The sequence below is a fragment of the Struthio camelus genome, chromosome 3 (assembly GCF_040807025.1).
Source record: "Struthio camelus isolate bStrCam1 chromosome 3, bStrCam1.hap1, whole genome shotgun sequence".
Classification (NCBI taxonomy): domain Eukaryota; kingdom Metazoa; phylum Chordata; class Aves; order Struthioniformes; family Struthionidae; genus Struthio; species Struthio camelus.
In genome coordinates this window covers 79,104,794-79,123,281 of record NC_090944.1, presented here as the reverse complement: position 1 = coordinate 79,123,281, position 18,488 = coordinate 79,104,794, and the positions used below count along the sequence as shown (strand labels likewise).

The 18,488-nt window shown below is 37.9% G+C and overlaps 1 protein-coding gene across 4 annotated transcripts in view; it reads right to left on the bottom strand.

The window, feature by feature from the left end:
• TFB1M (transcription factor B1, mitochondrial) overlaps positions 1-16,030 on the bottom strand; it is a 32,807-nt gene extending 16,777 nt beyond the window's left edge. The window contains exons 1-6 of one of the 4 annotated variants that reach the window (XM_068938654.1): positions 15,948-16,030; positions 14,493-14,661; positions 12,808-12,959; positions 9,533-9,641; positions 8,384-8,535; positions 3,151-3,270 (exon numbers count right to left, since the gene is read on the bottom strand). In XM_068938654.1, the coding sequence (XP_068794755.1) occupies positions 3,151-3,270; positions 8,384-8,535; positions 9,533-9,641; positions 12,808-12,959; positions 14,493-14,625 (666 nt within the window). In that variant the 5' untranslated portion in view covers positions 14,626-14,661; positions 15,948-16,030. The other 3 variants (XM_068938652.1, XM_009676991.2, XM_009676993.2) reach the window with 3 other exon arrangements.
• Between the last annotated feature and the right edge of the window lie 2,458 nt (positions 16,031-18,488).

Below are 18,488 nucleotides of genomic sequence, written 5' to 3'. Positions count from 1 at the left end.
AGGGAATGATTTTCCAAAAGTTCTCAGGAGATAAGCCTGCCGCGAAAAGACCCAAGAGACAGACTGTAACAAAGGTGAGGGAGGATTTCTTGAAGGACTGAACCAACCAGTTTAAGAGGAACTTGCAGAAGCAACAAATTACATTTCTGAAACAGAATGGTGGCTTTCCATGCGCATTCAGGGCAAACAAACCTCATTTAGAGACACTCATATTTTTACAACAAAAAATATATACATATAGATTTCTGTCCAGAATTCAGTGTGATTTATTCATTCTTGATTCCCATAATTGCAATGACTGTTATTAAAAACAAAAAAAACCACCAGTTGCTATAGATAAGAAGACAGAACAGATAGAAGACTGTTCTCCTCTACACACTTAAGAACAGGTAGGAGGGAGAAAAGATGGTTACCATCTTAAACAGGGAGTGACATGTAGGTGGCAAACTGCTGTAGCAAATAGGAGGGAGTTAAACATGCTAAAAATGAGTAAGGTGAAATGTAAAGATTACAGACTTGGGAAATTAGAGATCTTTGACAAACATCAGAAATGGAAAGCTTTTATTTATCAACATCTTTCAAAAGTTTCCATCAAATTTTCTAGGCGTATTTCCCAAACTCTTTACAAATGCAAACTGTACAACAGAAAACTTCCCAAAGTTGCTACAATCCTAGCAAGGCTGTCCTATCATTAAATCTGATCTCCCCCTCCAGAAATACCCAGGGAAGTAGATAAGTCTTGCAGACAGACTCGAAGGTAAAAGCCAAGTTCTCATAATCCAAAAATAAAAGCATCTTCTTGAACCAAATATACCTTTTTTACAGGTATACCACATCTCTCCTCTTAGAAGTATGGAGATACTGCACTGGAATACCCAACTGTGTTCCTTACTAAAAATCAGATCCATTGCATTAATATATGCCCTTTCCAGGAAGTAATAGGACAAATAATGTTTGACAGGGCAATGCAGAGAAAAGCAACATGCAACAGATGAGTGCCATCAGGGAAAAGTGAGAAATATTTTGTTTTCTCTTCCTATTTTTTGAAATTTCAATTTGTTAGGCTGCTGTTTTAGAAGAACCACACTGAATAGCTACTGCTGCAGATTCAACTCCATTATTCTCTACACTACAGCCTTCTTCAACTAGTAAACCATCTTGGTATCTTCTCATAACTAATACTGCTGTAATAATCAGAAGTTAAGTACTGCTGATCTACTCAACACTTTACAAAAAACAATACACAGTTGAAGGAATTCATTTTTTCCTGTACTGATCAAATTATATCACCGGTTTTTCTGTACTGATCAAATTATATCACCGAGCACTGCCAATTTGTATGATGTTTCTTTCAAAATTTACTAATATGACAAGTCAGTTTCCAATATACCAAAATAGTCAGGACAGAAAGGGCAATGACATCTGAAGTATTTACTTACGGTCACTCTAGCTACAGATCGCAATGTGGAGACTTTAGTTACTCAAATACAAAGCTTTTCTTTAAGTACTGTAACTTGCTGCTTTAAAAAGGCTTGATTTTAAAGTAGATCCCTCAGAAATGTATTACTTGAAAAGCATGAAATGACAGAATAGTAAAATATGTTTCTTACTGCCACCAGGAAGCATTAATTGTTTGAGTAGTTTGGAAAGTTTTAATGATACTGATTTCTTCAACTGTTTCAAGCACTGCATCGATTTGATCTAATACTGCTACACACAGAAAATGCCGTTAAGGTGTTAAACGCCCTTTCTGAAAGGCACGCAGAGGCAGCTATGCAACTGGGAGTTGATCAGACTGAACTATGTATCATATTCTAACTACTGCTCTGCAGGGGAACAGAGCAAACTTCCTTCTATTCTCTCACTATAAATATGTATTCATCTACAACATCAGATACTTACAATAACTCTGGATTATTAGCCCGTGCAGAAAAAAGCATTTCTATGGCATACTGTTAGTGCTTTTCAGTAACTTTAATGGCATTCTCCCAAAGAAGCCTAAAGCCTGTTTCCTGGACCTCATGAAACAAAATGCAACTGTCAGTGTTTATCATTAATACAGAACTAAGCAAGAATGACGTTACATTATATATCTTGCTATAGAGATCTCCTTCAAAAGTAGAGAAAAAAGTTACAAGGAGAAACAAGCATTATAACTTTTGTTTCATCCTGTACTATATGTGGATGTACTGATCACAACTGAACTGTCATTGACTGTCTTTTAAAAGAGAAAATAATCAGAAATAATAGAGCTCACCAATTTTTGAAGCATTAAAACCGTATTTGATATCATCATAGTGTAAGTTACAAATCAAGATTCACTCATACAGACTTGGTAAGCCTAACGCATACTTCCGTCACAGCAGAGAGGAAAAGAAAACATACAACAGTACTCTCAAACTGAAATAATAATCCACTAACCCTTATCTGGCATGACTAGTATCAGATTCACCAAAAAATAGCATAGCTTGAAGTAGAAGCTATCTATAAGGGAATGCTCCTCCCAGTTTTTTCAGCTATTCATTGATCTATTCCAAAGCATGATAAATTACAATCCACTTTGACAAAATATCTCAATATCATTACCGATACTGCTTTAGTCTCCTGAGTGCCACTGACGTTTTGGCTGAGACAGTCTGTGACACAAAATTCCATAGATTAATGCTGTGTTTTAAAATTTCTTTCAGTAGCTTTTGGTTTTCAGTTTCAGTGGATGCCTTCTGGTTTTTAATCCTCCTATTTCCCCCCTTTTCAAACAGCTATAAGCTTCTCAAACTTTCCTTGGGTATGCTTCTCAGTGCACTTGCACTGTGTACAACTGCTATACAGTTCTGTTCTTCAATTCTGATTTCCTCCTCTATTTCAGAAATTTCTTTCTTCAAGACCAGAGCCATGCTGCTCTTCAATTTGATTCTGCATTGTACTGAGCACTTTTGGTTCCTGATTCCAAAGGCCTTAAAGGGAATTAAACGCATTTGACATCTCTCATCATCACTATCCCTTTTTACACAAACAGTGTAAATCCTACACTATAGTAATATCCTATCATGCTGGTAGTTTCTTCATCAGATAAATCTACAGTAATCTACTGCTTGACTGAAAAGTTAACCAAAAAAAAAAAAAAAATCAAAGAAAGATATCAATACCTACCTCTGGCTGTGGAACAAAGGCTTGACCTGGAATTATGAAACAGTTTTCAACAGTGCAGAGATGCTGGGACATGATGGACAGTCTGCTACGTTGCTTACCTCCTGTCTTAGCCGTGAGCCTCTACGGAAGAATCAAGACACGCATATCAGCAAAACTAAACTGACCAAGAGGAAATTATATTAAAAGCTGGATTTTCAGTATAATCTAAGGTAAAGACAAATTAAAAAAAAAAGGAACAATTAAACCAACCTTTATGCCCCATCCATCTAGAATTCTTTTTTCCCGACAAAACAGTAATTCATTATCACATTAATATACAATCTCTGTCCTGCAATCAAATGCGTGAAGTAGTGAAAAAAAGCTACTGAAAGTAGCTACTTGCATATCTGTAGTGTTATCTGCATATCACACTTGTGAAAGTCAAAATAATTTTGTATGGACACAGAAGACGACTAAAACACTTGACTACAGGATTTAAGTCAAACATTACAGTGATTGACAGTATTATTACATTCTTTGCACTGCATCTGTATCAATTCTCTTTCAAGATCAAACGAAGCTCCACAAACTCAAAATCAGATACCTCACAAAATTTATCCATTATAAAATGGTCTATGCCTACTACAAATGTAAAGAAGTTGGATCTACTTCACATAATTTAAGAATATCTAACAACACAGAGCATTTAAACATTTAAAGCTCAACTTAGTAATTCTCTGAATATTACAAGAAGTTTCTCGTGAAGGCTACCAAAAATCATATATATTAGTCTTGTAGCTACCAAAATAGTCCCATACTCTTGGAAGCTGGCTGCAGAGGAGTTGGGAATGAGATGTTGTTTTAAGTCACATAATAAATTAAGATGAAAAATAACAGTGAGTGAAGGAGAAGTACATGTAAGAAACAAGTAAAACTTCCCTTACTAAGCCAGATAAACAGGACAGTTGACAGGAAGCTGATTCAGTTGAATGGGGCTCCGATTCAGTCACTCAGCAAACAGCTGTAGGAATCCAGAATTCAGCAGCTGGTTACTCTTTTTTGTTAAGACTTCTGCCCCCACAGTAGTTGTGGTAGCAGAGATCACGTTCACAGACTTTAGCATCTCCATTTCAAACATGGCTTCTTAGGACATGGCTTCTTAGGACATGGCTTCTTAGGACATGGCTTCTTAGGACATGGCTTCTTAGGACATGGCTTCTTAGGACATGGCTTCTTAGGACATGGCTTCTTAGGACATGGCTTCTTAGGACATGGCTTCTATCCATGCTGGAGCTTTAACCTACTATGCTGGATGGTGAACTAGGACAGCTGAGATACAAATTCCCTTTTACTAACTGGGAAGGAACTGCTTCAAAGCATGCAGCAGATAACAACTGTAATCTGCTGAAGCATACTAAGCAGCAGTTGTCTGTTAAAATCCGGCAGGGTCTGTGGAGCAAGGAGGCTTCAAAAAACTATCACATTAATGTAAAAATATGGAAAGAAGTAGCCAAGACATAGAAGGTTTTCCACACTTTCACGACCTGTTAAGAAATGCGTGCTGCATGTTTTGCTAACGCAAACAAGTTCTTAACATAAAAAGCCCCAAGTAAAATAATCCTCAAATGCTAGAACACATGACATTAACTAAACAGAAATAGAATTTTGAAGACTCCTGTTCTTATTTACCACTACCTTAACCACAAATAAATGATGAAAAGGCAATTTTCGTATCTGCTAACATCTGTGCCTTAGGTAGCTTCAGATAAAAACTCTACTCATGAAATGCTGCCATGAGTATTAAAACTGTGCCTGAAAAAAGAATTAAACCTATTGCTAAAGATTTTTTTTTTGTAAATAGCTCCCCTAAAAGGCAGTTGCAGTATTAGCACAGACCAAATAAATTATTTCTCAATGTCTTTTCAGAAAGAAAAGTCAATGATTCTTTTTTGCCTGCAGCAGCATTTAAAACTGCCTTAAATATTGTTTCAGAGGAAACCTATTAAAAATCTATCAGGTTATTACTCTGAAAAAACAAGACTGGAAGGTCTAATAATGCAATCAGATATGCACTTCCTTAATCTCAGTGCAATGCAATGTCTCATTTTCTTGCAATGGAAATGTGATAGACGGAACGACAGGGCTTGTAATCCTTCCACTGCCAATTTAAACAAGTCAATCTCACCTTCCGTGCAAACAAGCTAACAAGTTTCAGGTGGTCAGTTGCTGGATCTCAGCTACAGCAAGAGTAAGTCAACAAGATCCACCTCTGGACTGTAACATCTTAAAACACTGTGACCCACAAAGGATTTGAGAATGTACTTTTGTAACTTGAATAATTTTGGTAGGTTGTTTTTATTCTCCTCTCCCTCTCAAAATTTTCTTTAATCTTTAAAGTATGGATAGCATCTCAAATTGCACTAAACTACCTATGCTAGAGGCACCTAACTGGACAAGATTTTCATATCTACTATTAATATTTTACCAAGGCATAAAGTAAAGTAAAGATTCTGAAACCCAACCTGGAGTTTACTCACGGTGATACTAAATGTCTCTTTCAAGCCTGCTCACTATCAACTGCTCTCAGTGACTGCCTCACTAACACCAGAGTATTTGGCCTGTTCTTTAGTAAGCTACATCATATTATTTTATTTTTTATAAATGCATACTATAAAGTCTATTATCAAGTCTGCAAAATCTGTCAAAGGATTAACCTACACGAACAATTAGACCATCGAAGCTGACCATATAAAGGAATATTAAACACAGTCTAGTACACAAGCTAGTTTCTGCCAAAGAGCAATTTTTTTTTTATTTTTATTTTTTAAGAACTTAAGTATTTATATTTAACCTATATTATTTAGGAAAATGTAACGGTATTTTTTCTTCCTTTTGTTGCCTCCAAAAAATCAGAATTTTTCTACTGTTTTAGCACTTCTTGTCCAGTGTTCTAAATAGACAGCAGCGTTAAGTACAAAACGGTTAAGTAGCGTTGCTCCTGCTCTTCTAAGATGCCTGTCTCTTAGATACCACAGCATGTGGAAATGTATCAGCTGTGCCAGAGGAAGAGGCTACTGCCCTCCACATTACATTTAACAGTCTATCACTCCACCTCCTAGCCTGCAGACCATGTTGGCAGGGCAGTTCAGGTGAGCCGCTCTTTACTCTGTTTTTACTCGAAATTAGAGAGACTGACAATGGATCTTCTATTTAAACTGACTTATTTTAATGGAAGTGGCTCAGGATGTACTCCTCTCAGGTGGCAGATTTGAGGGGTTTTATTTTTCCACAAAATCAATGCTAATTTTACAAAACTAAACTAAGGAGACAAAATGATCTGCCCAAGACTTAACAGTGTCACTTTTACTACTGCAGATATCTGAATTCAGTATACGATAACATAACTGCTAGTTTTCATCAACAGTTTTAGTCGATTTGATCAAATCATGTCAGAACAGAGAGGTCAGCAGCAACAGGTCTAAACCGACAAAATTCATGCTGAACAGTTGTGTTGCTAGGAAAGAGAAAAACAGGAAAGTGCCATCAGCAAGAAATGCAAAGAAATTTTCCACCTGTTACACCAGCTAAAACGAGCTTGACCACAAACAAAGCCTGGTTTTTTTCCTCTTATCAGTATTAAATTTTAAACTGTTCTTTATTCACTGGAACTGAGTATGTCTGTAATATGCCAAATCGTAACAGTTCACTTAAGCTACTACAGATACTCAGACAAAAGACAAAACATAATAAGACAAAACAGTCTTATGTGAAAGGCAGCTTCTCTCCAGAATGAATATATCATGATAACAGGTCAGTTTTGGAAATGCAGATCATGCACAGTGAACAATTTTGGAAACTGTATGTTTAAACAAACCCAAGGGTAAGAGTCAGGAAGTCCCAGAATGTAAACTCAACCACAATTAACACTGATTCATTACGTGAACTTCAGTGTGTCATTCAATTCCTAATGTTTTTTATTTCTCAAGTTTTTAAGTACAAGGAACTTAGAGTGCATGGTATTTTGCATCTCATTTGAACTATGTTGGGTGCAGAAGCACTATAATCTGCATGTCACCAATGGCATATGCAGCTGGCTACAGCTATATAAAGTACAGAGAGCTTTTATGTTCTCAATGCTATGCCAATTTTTTCTACTGCCATCACAAAACTTTGTATCTTTTCCATCCTCACTTTGCATTCTTTATCATAGTCCATTAGCCATACTTTGCAATGCAGTATATTCTCAAGTGGCCTGAAATCATTCCGGAAAACAGAAATGGATTTTTTTATGCCAGAAACCACGTGGACACAGAACTGATTAACGAAATCTGGTTTACTGCATACTAAATGTTTGTCCTTGATGTTCTCTAGAGCCACCTACCGGAAACGCTTCAGCACTTATCTTGAACCTTGATTGCAGGGTCAGGGCAATGACAACATAGAATGGTTTTCTAAGACCCCAAAATAACAACAGACATGCCACTTGCATATTTAATTACTGTTAATTCACTGTGAAAAGCAGCAACATTTTCTTTTAGATTTGTTATTTTGAAAGATTAAAATTAAAACAACATATACATTTAGGTCACACATAGAAAACCAAATATTTCTGAATACTGGACTAATTAGATGGAAATTAAGTTCTCAAACTGTTGTGCCAGTCCTTATTTCTTTTCTTCTAAATAGAGAATGGCATGCAGATAACAAGCCAATAGAAATAAACCGTTAGGTCTGAAAGCATTGTGGAGTAAGTCATCCTAATATCAATTTATCTAACCTCCCTCCCCCCCCCCAAAAAAAAAAAAAAAGGGTAAAGGAAGTAACTTTTTGTGTAATTCTTGAGATGACTGAAAGGTAAGGAAAAGCAGACTGACAAAACAGTGCATAAATGACTGAGAGAGAAGGAAAATAGTTAAAAGACAGACGAGTGCTGTTGAATCTATTCATGCTGAAGCAGTACAACTTCAGAAAAAAAACATATTAAGCACCTTAGTACCTTAATGAAATGCATCCCTAAATAAGAAATTAAAAAAAAAAAATTGTGTGCTGTGAAAGGAACCAAGCAGATAATTAAAGTTCAATTTCATGATTTATGGCCACAGACTGATACACAAACTAAGAACTGAACTAGCACTTTCCTCCTTTTCTAAAAGAAACCAAAATGGTCTTTGTACTTTTAAACAAAATGTTGCACGTGAACAAAGTTCTGTTCAATTTATGACCTTTACCGTTTTACTAAAGAGTAATATCTTACCTCTGCAACTTCTTTCTGAAAAGTCAGCGTCATCTGTGTCCTGCCGTAAGTAAAAGGTCCATCCCTATTGGAAACATTTTCAAGCCATCTGATGATTAGAGGAGTTGAAACACTGAAGGGTAGATTTCCAATGATATGTATGTTTGGTGGCTCTGTTAACATTTGGTGGACAAAAAACAACTGTCAAAAGATTTGAATAAGATCTGTGATACTCCTAGGATAATTGTGACATTTCACAAATATCAGATGGATAAGCATCTTTCTGAAATCCACCAGCCTTTCCGATTTTCATATGGCAGTAATACTGCTGAAGTATATCCTACCTCTAACTAGTTAGCTCTCATCAGCTTTTTTAAATTGCACTTCATCTTCATACACACATTTGTTCATAGCTTTGTTTTGTGAAGTACTTACCAATGCAATAAGGCAAATCAGCACAGAATTTTTCAAAGTGAAGATAACGTGGCAGTCTTTTATGTCCTAGGTCAGAAAGCAGTTTACTGTTCTTCTGGCACTGCACAGACTTGCTCTAACCTTATATTAAGAAATTTGGCAAAGGGGCCTGGGAGGTCATCTCCGATTTATAACACACACACATGCTCCAAAAGGCAAGCGAAATCAAGTCCTAAAAGAACCCCAGGTTTGAAAAAAGTCTTCGATTTTGTTCTACATTTGCTAAAGATATCCAGCTGAAGCCAAAGCAGTAAGAAAACTAATTTTCTGATGACAAATTTCCTCCAAGTTTCAAAGATATTTATAGAAGTTTCTTCAGTGGAATGACAACAGAGGTGGCTTTTGTCTTATTCTAAAAGAGGAAGAAGCTAGGAAGAAAGTATACTGTTTTACTTTTATATTTTCTAACAGTCATTATTGTACAGTGAGGACACCCTAAGTTTAACAACTGCCAAGCTCCTCTGTAATTTTGACTAAGGCGATAGTGACACAAATTCAGTATTTTTGGCTTAGAAGATGATTCTCTAATTGTTTCCTTCTAGTATACAAAATCAGCTGCCTTCTCTCTTCTTACCTTCAAAATGTACCAGTGAGAGAGCAACACCTGCACTGACAGACTGAATTCCAGCTATATTGCCAAACTAACTCAGAAATCTTAAAAATGAAACAATAAACAAACCACAATCAAATACTAACCATCCTCCCAGTTCTTTTTTAATTGCTTTGGAAAAGCCTTCTCCATCTTGTATGTCAGAATGTCTCCGTGAACAATGTGCACTTTTCCTGGAGCTGCTTCAGACAGCATCTGTTTGTAGGCAATCAAGCAGAATTAGGTACAGTTCACTTTAAGCACTGTCTAAATCCATTCCCAGATTCAGCCACAGCAAGAATGAAACCATTACTATCTATCCTGTATATTTATCTTCAGTATATGAAAAAGCACAAGAGCAGTTAAAATTGAGTGCCACTATCAGTAAGTATTTACCTTCAAACAGTGAGTACTAATAATGAAAGTTTAGAGAAGTGATTTCGCAAAGGCTTACAATTTACAGCTGTAGTGTAGAATTCTTTTTTTTTTTTTTTTTTTTTAAAACTTAAATGAGTTAAATGTAGAAAGTACAAAAAACAGCTTAACTAAAAACTAAGTGTCCCGGCATGTTTTAAATGCAATTACTTCCAACTAGAAAAAGAAATCTAACCTCAACTCCAAACCATTTAATGGATTTTTCAGCACTGTACTAGCAATTACATTGCATAGAAATTCACTAACCTGCCTTTATTTGTCAAATCTTTCTTTGAAGTTGCTATAAATGCGTAATAGGATGAAAGATAATATAAGATCAATAAAGTTAGAAAACAGCCTAAGAGGAAGCAGACAGCTGCCTACACAGATATGGGCAGATATTACCATATATGCTATGGTTTTTTAATAGGGGTTTCCAAGTCAAGAGCGTCTGGGTTTTTTTTATTATCAAACTTAACGTAATTGAAAACTGCATGTAATTTGTCAATAGAAAACCACAGTAGTACACTGCTAACTTGAACCAAAGATTGAGAAAGCCACTGAAACTTTCTCAGTATTAACATAAACGTGTACAGCTGACATGATTACAGGAGCTCTTGTGCAGCGAGCACATGCTGAAGCAAAGGCCAAGTGATTTTGCATTATGCAGACGCTCTTGTTCTTCACAGGCATCTGAAAGGGCACAAAGAACACATAAAAGGTATGTTCCAAAGAATAAAACAGCCTGCCTAGAAGAAATCTATATTCAATCCACTTCTTGCTGAGAGTGCCCTTTCTCTCCTCAAAAATCTTTCCAGCCTAAGACCTATTAGGATGCATGATATAGGGAGGCTGTGATTTTTTTTTTTAAGTTAAGACAGAATGGATATACTCTCAGCTGAAGTGTTACTCGGTGCACATATGCTCTTCACTGTACTTCAGTTTTGCAGCAAAGAGGAACTGAATTTCAGTTTGGTGACAGAGATTACAGCCCAAAAAAACAGCCAGTGAAAAATGCTGAATTTCAGTGATTTTATAAATATCCCAAAAGAAACTTTTAAGTAACAGTCTCCAATTGTTATTTTAAACTCTGATATTTTCTGTTACTCAAATCTCAGCCCTTTCACGAGCATTTGTTTTTGATAAAGCTTTTAATGGGAAACTAGAAAAAGAGGCATTATGACCCCCATTATCATGAAAGAAAGACTCGTTCTCTTACTTATCATGCTATTGGGAGGGAACGTAAACCAAATTTAACACTAACAGAGGCAATATATTACTTGTTCATTCACATCCACTGGTACTGAATTGTAACATCTTTATATTCAACAACCTCACCAAGGCACGGTCATTTCTGCTGTGAGGAGGTTGCTAATGAAAAATAACAACTAACTTAATCCAGCTGAATAGTAAAGCGGATTACATACCAAAGGCTGACTACAGACCCTGAAAAGTATGTTTTCTGTCAGAACACTGTTTTAGTAGCTGTTATTTTGGAAGCCCAGAAAAGTTTTCTAAGCACCCAAAAAATGGTGATAACTAAAATCAGTGTCATTTCACCTCAAATTCTCTCAAATCCCAAATGAGATCTTAAAATAGAAAACAATGAACGCAAGTTTGCTTCCACTCAAGAAAAGTAAAAAAGTGAAGAAAAAAAGTATAGCCAACATACTACAAATTATCAACAGCTAACCCAACTGAGATATAGTTATATGCATATTCATTTTTAAGGACATAAGCAGTTTCATTAACATCTTATCCTGTTACTGTCATGCAAAGAGATGGTAGCAATTCTCAAGTGAACTGGCTATTCACTGCCGATTCACTACAGAATACACAGGAGATTAATCTGCAGTATACGGAAAGCTCTTTGAATTGCTAAGAGAACAGTCAAATCTAAATAGATTTGGACTTTCTTTTTCTTACTAGATTTAGAAGTCCAAGTTCCATAAATGTGAAAGCTTACAAGTGGACAGTATTTGCAAAATGGCACAACGAGTTGTGAACTTATACTGACTTTAAAAGAAAGGAGCAAAAGTTTAACAGTGTTTTTGGAAAATGTAAAATAAATACTTATTTTATGCTGCTGTATCTGGATATTAATCTGCATGGAACTGTATTAACTGAAGACATACATGCAAAACGTTACAAGCTTTGAAGAATAATCATTAGGATTAGAATGAAAAAGTAAGACCAAAGGACATCAAAGGACGTCAACAACTATTTGATCTGCGCTTAAAGCACCTGAAGCATGCCAACCTGCAGAACCAGACAGGCCTTTGCCTTAATTCAGTTGCAGGATCAGGTCCTACAGAGACTTAATGGCTATCTGAATGAAAAGGCATAAAAAAGAAAAAAAAGCAGGAGTAATTAATTATCATACTACACATTTCCTTTTCCAAGCAAAGGATTGCCGACTTTAGTCAAAGAAACACAAAGTGGTGCACAAAACATTCACAATCACCAAATTCAAACTACCTAATACTGATGGTTCTGCATCAGCAGATGCATATCTTTGGCAGGATATGCCAAAGAGATCACCTGCTTTTCTGGGTTTTTTTCTACATTGAAGAAAATACTGGAACATAAAGTGATTGCAAATACAGAAATGTCATCTCTATGTCCGACAAAGAACCTGATCAGAAAGAAGATATCTGCAAACTTATTAATTTAAATCTCTGTTTTAAATTTTTCCATATGAGCTTGAATTAATCAGATTCTTCCAACTCATGGGCAAAGCATCCAAACAAACATAATTAGATGGATTATTATGCTCCTTCCAGTCATAGCTAAGCAAAATAACTGAACATCAGGAAGAAATCGAGGAAGTATTAGCACTTCAGATTGAATCTTTAACGTGAACATTTGAAAGTAGCCTTACAAGTTCTAAGCGCCTTGTTTTGAAGTCCTTAAGTGTTCTTCTTCAATGTGGTAGATACATTTATGCAAATTACTCTCTGACTGATACCTGCAATCCTGGAATAAATCGAGCATCTTTTTCAACTAAAAGGAGTTGTGCAACATCAGCACTGAGGATAGACCTGGTAATCCCTCCTGGCCCAGGGCCCACTTCACAAACATGGGCATTTTTCAGCTCGCCAGCTTGTCTCACTATCTTGTCTGTAAGACACAAAAAACATACTAAGCCTTTATTTTCCAAAGGATCTAGCTCACTAAGATAAACTCATTGTTTACTGTTAAAATACAAGTGTGCTTATCTCAGAACAGACACAAACAATGACACATCCCAGTTAAAAGATCACATGCATACTAGACTGCACAGAATTCAGAGTTGTTTCATCCGTATGCTCAACTGTTTCAAAATGACTTTTTTTTAGTTTCAGGCCTTTAATGTACAATATCCTTAATTACAGAATCACATAAAGAGAGCATTATTTTTCATCTGTAAACCAGCAGCACTATTCTGCTCCTTTAGGTACATTCATCATCCTAATGTCTCACCGCTTTAAAGATGTTTCACTCCAGTAAACACATTTCAAGGAAAATGAAGAAGGAAAAAGGATGCAGTGAAACACTATCAAGATTACAACAAGTAGAGAGCAATTTTTTGAAGGAAGAGCTACAGGAAAGGTAAGAGTTGGAATCGAGACAACTAGTAATTACAGAACCTGGGGCAGTTAAAAGATGAGGAAAGAATGCCTGTACAAAAAGGTAAGGATATAACACTAAAACATTAGAAGAGATAACAGCTAAGAAGGAAGAAAGGAAAGGAAAGTAAGGATGAAAAAAAGCAGCCAATGAAGGAAAGAGATCGTTAAGAAGCATGGAGAGGGATGCTGAGGGCAATTATGCTGCACATATCACAAGCTTCTCAAGTATGCAATAAAAAACAGAAATATCTGAGGACCTGTTTGTGTGTAAGGTTGTGCTGAACACATGCAGGCACTTTCATTCCAGGGTAAGAGCATAGTTACTCAGGAACTGGAACTGAGTTTCATGTTCACACCCGAAAATTTTATCAACCTGAATTTTCAAGTATAGTTCAATCATCAGATAAATGGAGCTACACTGCAATTATTACTACAAAATCCAGCCACCCCTAGGACAGTTAACAACCCTGCCACAGACTGAAGATCACTGCCAGCTTTGTCACCAGTTGCTGAGACAAAGCTAGAGACAACTGAATAGACCAGAACAACACAACTGGCTTAAAAAGCTGCAACATTCCCAGTAATCTGAGACACATGACCTTCCTAATCATAGTATACAGTACATGAAAATACACAATGGTACACAAAAATTTGAAAAAAAAGTTTCACTTTTGAATCACTTACAAATTATGACAGTGCCTGAACAGTAATAGTATTACAACGCTTGGATTTTCGCATTTTCAATCGGTAACTCAACTTTTACTATAGGAATATGATTTCTACCTAAAAATTACATCGTTTACTCTATAAAGGAACACATTTTCCTGGAATTTGCAAGTAAAACCAATTACTAAGCTGAAACTGCTTTTTATATCAAATCACAGAATCACAGAATGAAATCTTCAAAGAAGTTTACCACTCAGCCATTTTAAGTTTGACAGATGCCATCATGCAAATGTAATAACCTCTGCTACAATCCTGAGTTCTGAAGAGAACCAGGAAACATGTTTTATAGTAGCTAAAAATATGCAAAATATCTTACCTGTCAATCGCAAATCCAATAGAAAGTTCTGGGAAAGCTGTTTCTGTGCTCGGAGACGGAAGAGTTTAATAATCTCGCCAACAGTTGGCAGAGGAGGCAGACGGAAAGCAGCCACCTTTCCTGGAACGGCCATCGGCCAAAACTGTTGCCCCTTCCTCCTAAAGGGGCATTGAAAAGACAATAGATGCAATAGATTCGAGTACCTACAGTATTAAAAACCCTATTAAGTTTGCAAACCAAGATACGATTTACAAATTATTATACAAATGTTGAATTTTAACCATCAGTATTTTCAGTGTTGTATGCAGTGCTTATGTTAAGCATCTAGTGGCTGGATTTGCGTAACAGCACTGTTACATAGGTTTGCCAAAACAAAATCCCCGTGTACCTGCGCCATTTCAATCTTTTATTACCTAAAAAAAAAATACTAAGGATTGTCTGTTAGAATTCCAGGTGTCACACATAGGCAGAAAGTATTTAATGAAAAGTGCCCCGAAAAAAAATAAAAGGAACTTTCTTTCCTACTGAATCATCTACTCTTCCAAGCAGAGGCAAAGATAAGGAATCCCAAGTGTAGGCCATGGCATCAGCTGCTTTTTTCAAGAAAAATTCTCTTCGCTTTCAGGATGATAGCATAAAACATTTTGTGATCTCACCAACGTCTCCCTCTCTGCCCCAGCCTCGCCATTACAGACCCCGAGACTAATAAATTCCAGCATAAAGTGCTCACATTGCATAGCACAGCACACTACCCACTCCTTACTCATTTCAGAGACAGCCACAGCAAGCAGCAGACTGTCTGAAAAGAGGCAGCTTTCAGTTTTTTTGTATCTCAGCGTGGCGTCTCATGACCACGGCTGACGAGGGCAAAGACTTGGATGATCAGAGGATTCTACAGGAAAAAGGGGCAAGCTTTCAGGACAGAAGCTGTTTTGTCCTTCCAGAGTCGCTTATGCACACTGAGGTCTAGGACAGCAGCACAGAAACCTGCTACGGGCAACAGCACTTAGTACAGAAGGGAGCACAGACACAAGCCAGTTTTGTCACCCCAACGGCGGCCCTCGGGGCCCCACAGCGCCTCCCCCCAGCAGCAAGGCACCCCCGACGCCCACCACCGGCGCCTGCGCCGGCTCCTTAGGCCCTACCGGTGCCCGGAGGCGGGGCCGCTCCCGCCCCGCCCCCACGTGGGTTGCCGCTTTCTGGGCAGGCGCCGGCACCGCGCGTGCTCCCGGTGACGTTGGCGCAGGCGCAGCAGCCGCCGGAGTGGCCCGGGAAGCCGGGGGCGCGCGCAAGGGCTCGGCCGCGCAAGGGCCGCGCGGCGCCGCTTAACGGACAGGGGCCAACGCGCGATAAGGACGCAAACGGTCTTCCTCCCTCTGCGGTTGCGGAGCGGAAACCTTAGAGTAGCAAGCAAGCAGCGCCGGGCTTTCTGACGGGCGTAGATTAGGACCTAACCCGGAAAAGGAAGTGCCTCCTTCCCCCGTTCCCCGTTCCTCCTTAAAGCGCATGCGGCTGCGGGGCGTCCTGGTTGGCCGCGTGCCGCGGAGTCCCGGGGGGGCGGGGCGGCCGCCGGGCCACGCATGCGCGCAGGGGGCCACAGCGCCGGGGGGGGGCGAGCAGCTGTTCTCTGCGCGCATGCGCGGGTAAGCCGCCGTTGCCTGAGGGCGGCGGGGGCGGGGCGGTGGTGGTGTTTCGCTGGGTTTCGCCCGGTGTTTGTCTCTCGTTGCTGTTCCATGTTTTTAATGAGGGCGGCTGCAGCAGTTCGGAGTGGGCTCGGCTTGCCCTTTCCACACACATAGTACAAACCTTGCAGAAAGTTTTCTCTTGCTTGCTGTGGTTTCTGCTGTTGGATCCTGCTGTATCCACGCAGGAGGCCCTGGAGCAGGGCCACAGCCAGAGCCCTCACAGCTCTTCTCAGAGATGACTATGAAAGTGGGCCTGGAACAGCAGCAGCCGTCAATGTGCTTCAGTCACGGCCACGATGATCCACAGCATGTGCAAACTAGTAAAACAGGGCGTAAGAAGAAATACGCTAGTTCTGCTATGGCATTATGGGTTAAAGTATCATTTTTTAAATCTCTGTGGTAACTCGGTTTATCCGACGTATCTCCGTATCAGTAGACGTGTAATCTACAAAGCTCTGGGAGTAGGCACATGGATGTTAATTGTCGTGTTTTTAAAAGAGATTGAATTCAACTGGAAATGCAGGTTCTCAGCTTTGACAATCAGCCTGGAATTGACTTCTACTTGAACTTAAATTTAGAACAGAAGTTTAGGGTTTTTTAATTTAAATAAGCAGATTACTAGACCATTTTTCAGCTGGTTTGGGCAAATACTATTCTTATCTCTGTGTCTCTAGAGAAGAATTTCAGAGAATGAGTAGAGCCTATGGCTTTCGTAATTGTCTTTTAAGGTACGAATGATGAACATTTCTGAAACACAAAAGTTTCTCTAATTAGAGCCATACAGTACCCATATCTTGCTCTTGCAGGGAGTTTCTGGGTCTTAGTATCTTGAAGTAACAGATTTAATAATAGTATTGCTGTGAATGAGTACCTTATATAAACTGGGCAATTGTATGTTCCAATACAACTTCAGCCACAAAATGTATTGTATTTACCCAGATATGTCTTAGGTCTGTGTATGTGTGTGTTTATATGCACATACACACATATATATCTATCTGTATGTATTCTTTCAACTTTTTCCAGTTCTTATCATCACAGAATTCACTGATTGAATCAGAAGCTATTTTAGCAATATCCTTTATCGGGGTGGAATAAGGAGGTCCCTTTCTCCACAGTTTTGTAGAACGATTGTAGGGTTTTAAGATTTTTTTTTCCATTTTGCTTTTATAACGCTTAGTTGATTATGACTTTGACAGTGTTTTACTAAGAAGTAATACTAAAAAAATGTTTCCAGGAAGCTAAGTAGTAGTAATTAAATAGTAATTTATTAGTAAAATAGTAATTAAAAGCCACAGATAATCAAGAATATTATTAGGTGGAGGTTAGAAAAGGAATATCATTAAAGGATTTCCAAAAAATATATTCCTACTCAGGATAAATAATGGGAGTAATTCCAAATAGCTTTGGGCATCGGACAAAGCTTATACCCTCAAGAACATAGTTAAACCATAACAGCAGGTCCTGTAATATAGGTTAGTGTTGTCCTGTGAAGAATTTAGTGAAAGAAGTGGGTCCTATGGTATCTGCATCATTATCTTTTTACAGTATGGGTTCAGTCCTGTTCTAACGATGGTCAATCAGAATTTGTCACGGTTTAAACCTGTGCATATAACATAAATAATATGTGTGTGAGCATTTGTGGAGTCAACAGAAAACATAATATAATCTTGAGGAGCCACATTCAGAGAAAAGTGGAAATGGATCTAATCATGCAGTCATTAAAACAAAATGAGTTTTGGAATTAACGTACTAAGACAAGGAGTTGGCCCAGTGTTTACTGTTTACATGCACTGGAATCCTGGAATAGCATGTCATGACCCTAATCGTGCTTAGCTGAAACACTGGAGTTTTGAGTGTGTGAGTTATAAAGGAGTTGTTGTAGTATATATTTTTTTCATTTAAAGTCATTACAATTGAAATATAAAATGCAAGCTCCACCTGTTGGTGAAAATGTAGGATTTCAAATGATATGTGTTACTACTTCACCCAGTTCCAGGAAGGGCTTAACAAGAAAAAAATTTAGTGATGATTTTTCTTCTTTTCTGCATACTATCTTTTGAAGAGGTGTAAAATTGGCATGGGATGAATCAGCTTTATGACCAAATAAGGCATCCAGTCCTGTTTTTAACTCTAAAGAAAAGGTGCCAGTTTAATATTTCTTTTCAATATGTGAAAAATGTTATGTCAGACCATTGTTTTAACAATACACTTCATATTTTAACTGATATCTTAGGCTGAGCTTTTTTATTTCACAACCTTAGAAGTCTACTGTGTCTTTGTATACAAACATTGTTCCATCACAGTACGT